Source organism: Anas acuta, chromosome 19 (assembly GCF_963932015.1).
Source record: "Anas acuta chromosome 19, bAnaAcu1.1, whole genome shotgun sequence".
Classification (NCBI taxonomy): Eukaryota; Metazoa; Chordata; class Aves; order Anseriformes; family Anatidae; genus Anas; species Anas acuta.
The window spans coordinates 3,259,469-3,272,136 of NC_088997.1; the positions used below are offsets into that span (position 1 = coordinate 3,259,469).

General features: G+C 39.8%; 2 protein-coding genes across 5 annotated transcripts in view; both read right to left on the reverse strand.

Moving 5' to 3' along the window:
- RPS6KB1 (ribosomal protein S6 kinase B1) overlaps window positions 1–11,079 on the reverse strand; it is a 48,971-nt gene extending 37,892 nt beyond the window's left edge. The window contains exon 1 of the mRNA XM_068656309.1: window positions 109–11,079. The gene's annotated coding sequence lies outside the window, so the exon portion shown is untranslated. The remainder of the gene's footprint in view (window positions 1–108) is intronic.
- Window positions 1–12,668, reverse strand: part of VMP1 (vacuole membrane protein 1) — a 64,521-nt gene that overhangs the window by 2,236 nt on the left and 49,617 nt on the right. For all 4 annotated transcript variants that reach the window (XM_068656311.1, XM_068656312.1, XM_068656313.1 and 1 more), the window contains one exon: window positions 11,094–11,155. In XM_068656311.1, coding sequence (XP_068512412.1) covers window positions 11,094–11,155 — 62 coding nt within the window. The remainder of the gene's footprint in view (window positions 1–11,093; window positions 11,156–12,668) is intronic.

A 12,668-nucleotide genomic window follows, 5' to 3' on the forward strand; every position in this document is an offset into this window, starting at 1 on the left:
CTGATGCAAAGTTCATCCCAGAGAACAAGACAAAATAGGGGAAGAAAAAAAAAAAGAAAAAAAAAGAGATATATGTATATATATATATATATATTTTTTATAACTTACCACTTGACCCAAACAGAACAAAGTTCAGACTGAGCTACAGCTCGGAAGGGTACTGCTACTTGGGAAATCATAACCACAAAAATAAAGTGAATTTTATCTTTTAGCTGGTATTTCAGAAAGGAACGTATTTCCTCAGATCCTCAAAAAGCATTTAAAAAGAAAAATATTTCAGAGCAAATCAGCGGTAATACACTGGTGGTAAGACAGAAAGAAGCCGTGAGCTAGAGCATTTCCTTAAAGCCCGGGAGAAGCCAGCTGAGGCTGTGCACTGATGCAGTGCTGAGAATAAAATGAATGACTTCTCAGAAGTCCCACATTTATCACCAGCAGTTCCTGTAAGAACTGGTTTGAACCGATTAATAAGGAAATGACTTGTGCTTGTGTCATCCCTCAGTTAAAAAAGAAACTGCTCGCCCTATGACTTGCCCCTATCTTCTCAAAGAAGACGGCCCCTTTCTCAAACTAAGTCCTTATTAGGACAATCTGTGCGTCATCCTTACCCAAAAAGAATGCATTAGCAAATTCTGCAGGCACCTCCCACAAGTCAGTGATTAACAAAGGAACAAAGAAAGAACTATGAACCCTGTTCTGAATCATTTCATGGTTTATGGCAGATGACTTGCACAAAAGCTACAATACGTTACCAAACACCTTGTTCTTACACTAACGTATAAAGATCACCGATAGGCTTGTGGCACTAGGAGCACTCCCGGACCTCCAAAGCAAAGGTGTTAACGTGGGACAGGCAGAGCAGCCACCACGTTCCAGCCTGCAAACACCGCAGCCGATCCAGACCCCAACCAAAACCAACGCAGGTGATTTTTCTTTTGATCTTCACACCACACTATTTAGCAGGAGGTGCGAGGAGCTTTAGAAATTGCCCCGGCACACAAAAAAGCTGAGGTGTTACACAGAGAAATTAAATTACCCCCAGCAGCAACGGGTGGTGGTGATGCAAGCGCTATCTGAGAGCACAGTCCCAAAGTTTAATCCACATTTATACACCCAGCACTCCTAACAGGAACTAGGGGAGATTCCCCATCGCTGACAAACACCATCTGATTTTCCAAGAGAACTGTTTTTTGTTTTTTTTTTTTAAATATTATTTTAAAGAAATTAATATGATATTCTACATTTAAAAGTCTCCTTAAATTTCATTGCTACAGTTCTCATTCTATTATTTCAGGGAGGATTTAGGATTCAGTCACCAAGACATACACAGACAGGATTACAAACCCATCACCTCCTCCCTGAATGGCTGCTATTGCTACGTGGGGCTACATCTCAAATTATTTTCCTCAGTCTCCTGTTCTGACATGATTTTAGCTGTTCCATCCTATAGCCCAATTCAAAAGTAATAGCTTTCTAATCTTAAAAACTTATGAAAACGCACAGATTCAAGAAACAAAACAGCTCACTCTGAAATTTATTTCCTTTACTACAGTCGGGGCAAATAATTTTTTGAAAATATTGACTAGAAAAAGAGCGTGTCCCTCATGATTCACCATAGCGATGATACAAATGGGTGAGTAAATTTTGTGCCTGGAGTGGTAGATTTTCAGCCAAAAGAAGTGTTGAGACTAAAGCACGTCTAGTACACATTTTACATAAAAACACGTCAACTTTTTACAAACAATTTCCAGTTTTGCAAAACCCACCCTTAAGAATCCCACTTTATTTGTGGTAAAACACTCTCCTGGTGACTCGCTGATCACAACGAGTCACGGCTTTAAAGAATTCTGGTCTGGGCTTTCTGTTCTTTTTTCAAATGGCACTTGGAAGCAGGAAAAGCTACTGGAGGTAATACTTCACTTCTAAAATTTTACATGGGTACAAAGTGAGGAATATTTAAATTATGAGAATAGTGATTAACAGAATACTTATTCAAAATCCTCCTTTTTTTCTCTTTATTTTTCTGAAAACTGAACCAAGTCAGTGCCCAGTGAGCATTAAACAACAGAACAAAAACAAGAAAACCAAGTTCAGATGGCTTGAAAGGATTCGGGTGTATCAATGCTCTATTTCATTTTTTTCCCCACTAAAAGCATTCAGCATCTTCTCTTTGTGAGCATGATTAAAATTAAGTGTATGACATCCCTTTTATTATAGCTGTTTTGAAGAACTGTAAAATCCTGAACGTAAGGACCTTCATTTCTAAAAGTCTGCATCACTTTGCACATTCACAGACATCTGATACTGAAAAAAAGTGCAGGGGTTTAACTAAGTAAAGTTAAGCACAGCAGCGTCTAGAAAATAATCTCCTCTGTGCACCCACAGTATTAGATATAAAATTCTCAAACTCCCAGCTCAGTGGGTTAGTTCTGGTTACTTGTACCCTTTCAACAACATTCTGTGATTTACTGAACCAGCCAACTTATTTGTCACCTAATATCGAAGCATAAAAATCATTTTATGATCTGTAAATTAAAGAATAAATCCCCCAGTTTTCATTTAGTTAGTTAGAACTGAGTGAGAGGTTCCCCTCAGAAATATGAAGTTCAGCTCAGCAAGGCATCAAAGGGGAAGGGGGGAGGCTTCAGCCTGGATCTTTAGGTGCTACACTTCAGCCCAGAGGCAGGTAAAATGCAAAAGGAAGAGATTTGCATCACAATTCTGCGCCACTTAGCACTGACTTTAAGATCAGACTTTTTTTTTTTTTTTTTTTTTTTTTTAAAAAAAAAGTCTTCAAAAGGCTACCGCAGTTTCAGGAGCCTCGATGCAAACCACAGGCACCTTTACACATCCGACTTGAAGGAAGATGCTGGAAGATAACCCCGTTGTAGGACAGCCTGAAACTAATTCCTGGCATTTTCCTTTGAAAATAAAGCCTCTTGTCTTTCAAATAAGGAGTAGGAGAGGATGACAAAAGAAAAGAAACTTGGCACACCACAGAACTGAGCCACGCTTTGTAGTCTCTATCTGACAAAACAGAACACCCCCAAAAAAAGACCCACACCATCCCTGTAAAACGTAGGTCGTAGCGAGCTGCTGGGGGACTTTACCTTGAAGCAAAAAAAGTCATTCACTAGAAGAAGTTATTCAGGCAGAGGTTGTCTGTCAAGCAATGAACACGTTTCCCGAGCTGCTCTCTGGTTGTCACACAATTTGCAGTTAGCAGCGAGGTGGCTGCACTGCTGCTGTGCTCCAGCCCCTCAGCACAATTCAGCTGAAGAACAAAGGCTGGCTACAGCTTTACCAAAAGATTCTGATTTTATTTTATTATTTTTTTTTGAGAAAACAAAACTTTGCAGATATTTTGATCCATTAGTAACTTCAGAAAAAGTTAAGCACTCAGCTCACAATTTGCTTTAACTCACGTTCATTCTCTGCTAAAATTAAATGTTTCACAAGGAATTGAAAGTTCAAACAGACTTCAAAAATTTCACTAGTCTTTGTTAGAGCTTAAATATATCAAAATCACATTTTAGTAAAAAAGATTATTTGCAATGTAATACACACAAGCACCCATCAAGAATTTTGTTTTCACTGCTGAAGCCTGTTTTCAGATGCATTACCTGGTGCTTGTAACTGAACAGATGCATCTGCTCCTCCTCTCCCCTTGTTATTGTTAATTAAGAGCCGTGATTTCTATCTAAATGAGAATGTCATAATAGTTTTCCACAGATAGAACAGAATTTCACAGCTATCTGAAGCACCACACTACACAGACTACACAGCCAGCAGAGAAGTTCCAGGATTTGTTTAAAAACACACCAAGGGTGTGCATATTCTGACAGTATTAGCCCTAAAACTTATCCCAGTAACAGTGAAGCTGTTTTCTATAGCACTTTGTGCAATTCAGTAATTAGCTTTCAGATTTAAAAGAATGACTGACAATATTTGAACCGCAAAGGCATGAAGTGGTAGGAAAGATTTTTAGGAAACTTCTTTTTGTAACAGTCTTTTGAAGCACAGGAAGGAATTTTCTCAAACACGTGGACTAAGCACCAAGTCCAGAGGAAAAAAATATTTTTCCTATGCTAAATTAACAAAAATTATCAAGTTCTTCAGTACTCCAGTCAACTCTGCTTTGCTAATATGAAAACTAAACCAATTTGATCGTAGTATTTGCACTTTTGAAAGGCAAATTTATCATCTTAATAGATCATAAAGGCTACAGGTTATCCCCAACTAAAAAATTTCACAATCCATAACCTTCAGTCTGTGAAGGTACAAGTAATTACAAGCTGCACTAAATACTGAAGCACAGGTCTGTATCTAAACGCCCCATTTGTGAATCACTAACCACTGCTAACATTTCACAAAAATAATCAATTTACAGTTGAGGATACACAGTTTCCATCTCCAAAAACCCCCGCACATGTGCGTGTTTGCCCACTTTTCCAGAGACAAATGTTAGAATTAGCAAATGTTTTAAAAAAACTACCAAGTTGCCATGGGTGACACCCATTTTTAGAAGATGAATATGGTGGCTTGTGCTCTTTTTTTAAATGTCAATAAAAGTTTCATTTGTAAGAGACAGCAAGCGATTAAGCAGCTGATTAATTTTAAGCAGTTCTTAAACTCCATTTCCTTTGATTGAAATTAAAGATGTCAATAAGACCTCCAGTGGCATCCAGTTCTCAAATTTTTACTCTGTTCAGCAGCTCACGGGAGCGACTGGATCAGTCCCTCAGTTGTGATGACCAAGACACGTTAAGCTCTGCTCTGTGAAATCCTGGAAATCCCTTTTTATCATGGCAATGACCTGAAGGGAAATCGGAACCGTAAGCAGTGAATCAATGGCACACACACGAGCCATCAGGCTCCCAGGCCGAAGCACATCGACGCCCTGCTTGGGACGGTGATGCGGCATTGAATCACAGCCCCAGCCCCGTCTCGTAGACGATCTCCCTAATATCCACAGCTTAATTTGGAAAAAATGTTTAACTTCACACGGGGATTGATTTTGTCAGGCTCTCTGGCTGTCAAGTGCAGCCCAGACTGCCAGGGTCTGGGGGACACGATGTCACTCCCCTTTTGCTGAAGTCTGGCTATTTGGGCTCGGCCAGCTACAGCAAAACATCCTCTTAGGAAATGCCGGCACTCCGATTCAGAATGAAGACAACAGGGAAGAATTTTTAAATAACAGCAAACCAAACGAAGAGGAAAATTTCATTGTGTGTTTTGTCAGCACAGCCCCGCGCACATTCACTATCTCATCCTGCTGTCCGGGAGCGAGCATGGCCTGAGGCCAGAGATTATCTCCTGCTACAAAAAGGGAGTTCAGTGGCACTGAAGAATGCGATGAACTGAAGGAGGGAGTGTGCTGGGATGAAGTCGTCCCTTCCAGAACCTCCAACTTTGTTTTTTTAAGAAGTATTTCAATTTAAATTGGAGCAGCTATTGACAGCCAGGCCAGGGGACCAAGCACAGGCTCTCACCTTTGAGCAGCTAACAACAGCTGCATGCAAAACAGCAACAACCATCGCACCCAGTACCCATTCCTCCCACACTTTGGGGTCTGCGTTTGATTCACACTTCTGTGTTCCCCATAAGAACACGGCTGAACTCCATCCTGCAAGCATCATGGCATTAGTAGGAGGCCCTGTGTTTGGTTATCTCAACTCTCCGTCCCCCAAGAGAAACTCAAAGCTTTGCTCCAGCACCACCAACCTCTTAAAAGTTTTATAAAGCCTTGAAAAAGAGATTCTAGTGGAAACGTTTCTGTGCCACCAGACAAGTACAAAGCTGATTAGTTTGCATACTGCTCGCTCTCTGAATAGAGCACCTTTCTTCCTGCAAGTTATCTGAACCTGCAATGGTTAATTTTTTTCCAGACAGTGATCTAAACAGGCTTAACGGTTAGTATTTTAATGAGCTGTCATTTCCTGTGCTGATAAAGATTCTCACAGTATTTAAACCATCCATTTCCCTGAGGCTCAGCCAATACCAGGACCCTGCTGCCGTGACTCAGAACGGACCTCAGCCTCCCGGCCTGACTCAGCCGTGACAGATTACGCTGCAGCGAGTCTGGCCGGGCTCCCAAGGTGCCCGTGGCTCAAAGAGAGCATTCACAGCAAACCTGGGCTCCAAAACCAGAGGGAGTAAGCACAGCTCCGGCATCCCCCACTGCCGCTGTGGCTTCAGAGCATTTGGCGACAGCTCGCTGCGCCCTGCAGCCACAGAAAGTCCATCGCCTTTATGGCCAGGATCAGCAGAGACACTGAGGGTTAAGCCTGGCAGATTCACTTGGTTTTACAAGATGAGGAAAGAAAATATCTGACTTGGAGATTACTAAGCTAAAATTGTTGCCCGTTTGACGTCATTCCTACCTGGCGCTGTGCTCCAATACCCACGTTAACCAAGCCGCCTGCAAAGCATTTTCCTTGGGACATTCTGTTACGCTAAGGCCAATGCTCTCAGAAGTAGGAATTGCAACATCTCTGACCTGGTGGTTCTTAACTCTGCTCCACATTGCTCTTTGTAAGGAAACTTCTCTGCATTTTAAAGACATAGCACGATTTTGGGACACGCAATTTATATAAAAAAAAAAAGCTTGCTTGTTTAAACCCTACAAGCCTTTTGCAAATAAACTTTTTATAATTCTGCTGTGATCCACTGTAAGGTTTTCAACACCAAAGCTACTCAAATTTCATTCACATCTGTGTCCCTTTCAAGACGCTGACGCCTTTGTTGTGCAGAGCTGATCTATTGTGCAGGGGGTGTAGTACGAGGGCACGGTCCCACAGGTTTCCGATATACCTGTGGGAGGGGAGCCAGTGATTTATGGTACCGAAGTGTCAGGTGTGTTGCAATAAACTTCCAAAAGCACTTGTATCTCAGGAGATTTTAAAGTCACTGCTCGCTTATCCACATGCTCAGCCATTTCAGGGTATTTTCAATTGATTTCTGCTACAGAGGTCTTAGTTCAAATGCTGATTGGAAACTCTATTTCAAAATACCCTGTAACAAAAACAGGATACGGCCACCGGATACGGACTTTAGGGCACATATGCAAAACAAAGGTCCCCGAAGCAGAAGGTGTGGCTGGCAGAGCAGGCCTGGCCCCTGTGCTGCTGCTGCTGGAAAGCCGAGCGCTGTGAGGCCGTGGAGGTCACCTGGCGGGGCCGTGCTCCGCGGTCATCCCCTGCTGAAGGCCCCCAGAAGGCAGAGGAATTGCAGGGCACGCTCTGAATCAGGAACGGGACTTGTTCCACCTGAGGACATTTTATTTCTGGTGCAGCCCTTTCTGACTGTAGCTTCTTGACTTGCTTATATTCTAAAGAAATACCCTAAACTGATACTTTTTTTTTTTCCTTCAAGAATTGTGTACATCTTGAAGCGAAGTTTCCAGTTACGTCAGTCGCCATAATTCCCCTCGCACTCCTTTCCTACAGGGAACATCGTGCTCCTTGCAAGAATCAGCTGAGATTAAGCCATGAAGCAAAGAACTACGGCACAGCAAATAGCAGCAAACTGGTTTGTAAAGGCAAGGGTTCAAGTGCCTGTTACCAAAAAACTGTTTTGCTTTAAGACATGCAATTATTCAAACTGGCAGCCGTAACTGGTAAGCATTAAAATTTGTTCCAGAAAAACACCAGATTAAGAAGCCTTTCAGTACCACTGATATTCTGGGCAGCTTTTCAGGTGCGAGCTTGTTGAATTAGAGCTCCCAGCGTTAACAGGGCTTACATGTCTCACCCCTACAGCACGGCATTAAAATTAACTTCTAAATCCGTGGAAGTTCACAATTTTATTATTATTATTTTTTTTTTTACATGCGTTTCACTGCCTTGTGCTAAACTTCAAATTAATTTGATGTCTTGGTTCATTAACTCATTGACTAAATTAATTTCTACTTCTCTTAAAATTAGCAGAACATCATTTGCTACGGGCAGCAGCTCCCTTCTTTTGCTCTAAGGCTTGCCTGCTGCAGCCCAGGATCACTTAGCACACCGGAGGAGCTGCTCCTGGCACTATCAGGGTGCTCAGCAGGGACGCTGTGCCCGCAGGGTGTGACTGTCCCGAGGAGATGCACCCACACCACTTGCCACTGAAGTTCAGCTGCTTCTGAGGTGGAGGCCACTGCTATATAAAACACATTTCTGTATTTTTTAGATTTTTTTCCCAGGTTCCAAAATGATGAGCTCGTTTCCACCAAATACAAACAGACCACGCTGAATTTAAAAGATTAAATTTTTCTCATTCTAACATTTACCCCAAATTGATGGCAGACGGCGGTGTGGATGGTATGCGTGGTGTGAGCTTTGAGTACTGCTTCTTTAGGGAGAGTACTGCTTCTTTTCTGGGAATTCTTCATGTGCATTTGAAACTACCACTTCAAAGAAAATATGTTCGTGCTTAAAAGCAACGTGCTTGGTGTGCCTTCATAAACAATCCCGCAGTTGTAGGTAAAGAACAAATTAAGTGAAAAGCCTTAAGAGACAGAAGAAAACCCACAACACATATGATAATTAAACATTTTAAATGAGCTCAGCATCCAAGTATGTTACACGGATGATCAATAAGTGACGAGAATGCAAGACAGAGCTCTTACATGCCACCCTTCCTCACAAAGAGCTCATGAAAGTAATACCACTTGGGAGAAAACACGATCCTCTTTGAGCATTTTTGACAGCAATAACACAACTTTAAACTATTAACTGGTAGAACAGGTTGATAATTACCGGCCTCGGGTAGACAACCAGGATCTTTGGCTCAGCTTTGATTGCAGGACTCCTGCAAGCTTCGGTTTCTGAACCCCTTCCATGCCCCCTTCCCCTCAGCTAGCACTGACCCCGCTCTACACCACGGCTTGCTGCAGCACAGCTGCCGCTTGCCTTGCTGCTGCCACCACCCATCCTTCCTATCACTTTTTTTATACTGAATAATGCCAATATTTTCTTTTTTTTTTTTTTTTAAAAAAAAAACAGCTTCTCAAATTCACACCCCTTTATTTCCCTTTTCTCTCTACATTTAATTAATAGAAAGAGTATTTTGTGATCCTTTTGTATGAAGGCCTAGAGAGATGTAAAACCAAATCACCCTGAATCCTATTAAAGCACAGCATCCAGTAACAAACGCAGACAACTACTGAGCTACAGGCAAGCTCTACAGGTAAATCATTTTTGCTTTTTAACTAGGAATCACATAGTTAGAGACATTCCCACTGGCTTATAAAATCAGATATTCTCAGAATCCACCTCATATCTCAGCTTAATCTCCTGTCTAGATGCTAGCTGTCCCACACATGAATATAGTTGTTATTTTGAAGTATCATGCTCAGACATTTCCTATTGTGTAAAAGCAGTATCTCAGACAAAGGTCTTAAGTCATATTGTTGGATAGAATTTGATTAAAATTAAGTTACTAACCATTAAATAGATCTATATTTTAATTTAGTTTAATGCAAGCTATTGTTTAACTTATTCTATACTTCACTCTAGAAAGAAATTGATGAGGTAATGCTAGCAGACAGATTGGGAGAAGTCAAGGATACCGGGACATTCCAAAAATCTTACTGTCTCTGGAGAACATTTTTTAACTCTGACATCAACCATCTAATAAAATCTGAATCCAGCAGAGGTCTTGTGAATGCATTCTATGTAATTGGAGGCAAAATTATCTCCAAGACAGATGAAGTAGGAAAAAACTACTAGTTTTGGCTCAAAGATCTGCAGGATAAGAAATCTTTGGAAATATACCTAGCTTAGTAGCAGTGTTGATTAAAAACTAGTAGTAAATTGTCTGGTGTGATTAATACTACAAAAATCTAATGATTGTTGAAATTAGCCACATTTCTCATTTTCTTCTTTAAAATATTGAAAGCAACAAATCGATTTGGATGTTACAAAGCAGACGCCCAGTCAGAAGATCAGGAAGTAATAAGGTCAGGATTTGTTTCATTAGTAAACAACCCTAGAACGTTTCTTTTAACAATCCTTTTTCTTTGTATAGCATTACTACTTCGAGTCTACATATTTTAAAAGCAATTATTTCCAGACACTCCTCTCCTGAAAGTGTTCTCGAGGAGTATGGCTTTATTTTTTTTTAATTTGAACTCAGCTATTAAAGTTTGGGTAGCAAAATATCAATCAGTTTGCCCCACATGACAAGTGAAAGACCTTGGAAAAGGAAAAACTCCTTTAGGATTTATTTGTGATACCCATATTAGGTTAAAAAAAATATTATTGAGATCTAATTTGTTGGATTACCAGGCTTTCACTGTTAACATCAACACTGGATTTGTAAAAGTGCACAGAATGTGATGACTGAACAGGTAGATGAGGCAGAAGTCTGGCACTTCAGTCTTCAATCATCAATCAAGCCCATGAAGGCAACATCTAATATATTGTTTTAATATATATATTTAAGCAAAAACGCAGCTAATATCAGCTTAATCTTGTTTTAAACCAAGATTTTCACTTAAAAAATAAAAAACAGTAATCAATTACTAAAGAACTCCAGGGAAAAAAAAGACAAGCTTTCTCAAAATTGGCACAGTTTACCCATGAAAATGCTCATTTCTCCTACGAAAAATGAAGTTTAACAGACTGGAGATATAATATTACATAAAAAAACTTTTCAGCCTGACATTTTATGACAAATTTAGTATTTTATATAAGGCAATTCTAATTATGTAAGATGTTTATCATCATTTTGAGACACTGCAAACATCACAACAGTCCTTTCAGTTTTTGTCACAGGATCCCAACACAACACTGAAAAAAAGTCAACAAAAACCAGTGCATTTGCACTCAACAAGTGTAGCAAGCTATAATTAATTGCTGTATCGTATTTTGGGGTGAAAGTTAAATGTAGATATCAGATATTCAGGCCATCTGACCTTCAATGCTATTATGTTTCTTGAAGCACTTGAAGCCTTTCAGGTGAGGAATGAAGTTGCATAGAAAACCTGAGCTAGCAGTTAGCCAAAGGTGGCACTTACAAGCAAAGCACAGTTTTCAGCACATCTGATTTAGCTCCTCCAGTATTTTTCCACTTAATGAGTGAAGGTATTAGTGTGTTAAAGAATTACTCACCCAATTAGGGACACCATCTGCTCCACTATATGTTTGCTGAATGTTATAATAACGAAAAGTTTCTGTAGGAAGGAAAACGTCAGTTAGAGAAATGTTTGATCAAAGGGGAAGCAAAGACAATGGTGTACAACAATTTATGTTCCTTTCCAATCCAACTGCTTCTCCAGCACTTAGTTTTCCCTTCACTTTTCTGTTTTTCAGTACTCTTTTCAAAAATAGGCAGAAGAGAGCAAAGCTATTTACTTTATTATTCTATTTCCTCATAGATCTCGTTTCTTGCAATGTTTTTGTAGCCTGTGTCACTAACCATTCGCATCCTCCCCAAACTTAAATTCCCAGAAGCTCAAGGTCATTTTACTCCGTCAACAATGTTTTAATGGAAAAACAGTCAGCACTGTGCAGAAAAATTCACATCCCATTACACAAACACACGGACTTAAAGATCACAGAGATGAAAAAATGATAGCCCCCTTGTTCACGTGCTTCAGAGAGAAGCAAAACAAAGAAACACCTAGTGAAGAACAAGTAAGAGCCATTGGGTACCTTCAGAGAAGACCAACTTCAGGGAAGATAGATAATCCATTGCATTAGAGAATGATAATTTGAAACAGAATAATTTCAGTAGAAGACAGTTCTGTAACACATGGCTTATTTTCCACAAAAAACAAGTGTCTGTAATTTTACCTCTCCCTTCTCTTCTGTCATGTTAATTTTTTTAAAATAGCTTTTGCTAATTCCTTGTGTCACATTCAATAGCTTGTTTGTTTGCAAAGAGCGAGCAAGACTACGTCTAGATGTACCTATACACACAAACAGTTCCCACGGTCTCCTTAAATGAATTTAAACATGATCTAATGAGAAGCGCATTCGCTAGTATGGAAATAAGGGATGTGATAACAACTACACAAAAATGATTTTGTGGTCCAGTGGAAGAGACCAGTTAAAAGCAGCTCCAGGATGGCCACTGCAGAGTCTGTTACTTCCTGTCTAGAGAAAGGTTTCATTAAAAACTTGTTCTGTGACTGTTACATTTCCTAAATTCCAAATTGCAGCAAGATCACTGAAAAAAAAATAATCAAGGCTATTGCACAAGAGTACACTTGAAATACAACATCACAGAAAACAGAATTCTAATAGCTAAACATATTACAAAATACAATGATTTACCAACAGTGCAAGAGACTGGATTTTTTTTTTTTTTAATCTTAAATTTTATCTGGGTGTAGAACACTACGTTCCATAGCAAACAATCTCCTATCTAAACAAGGCAAAAAAAATTAAAGGAATATTATACAAATACTAGTTCACTTTTCTATGTTGCCAGAACAAATTCTAACAGCACACAAGCTTAAAAGCAGAAAAAATCAGGGAACACTAAACAAAGCATAGAGGAAAAGTGTTGCTTTCACAGTAAGTGAAAGAATATTCAGATTTATTTGTTACCTTCTGTTTGAAGACTACACAAATAAAACAACCATTTACCAAAAAAATGAGAACAAAGAAGGGGTGGGGATTGAAGTCTTGTTCAGGGCAAAAGGAAGAGATTTTTAAGCAGCTTGAGGGTAGTAGGCAAAT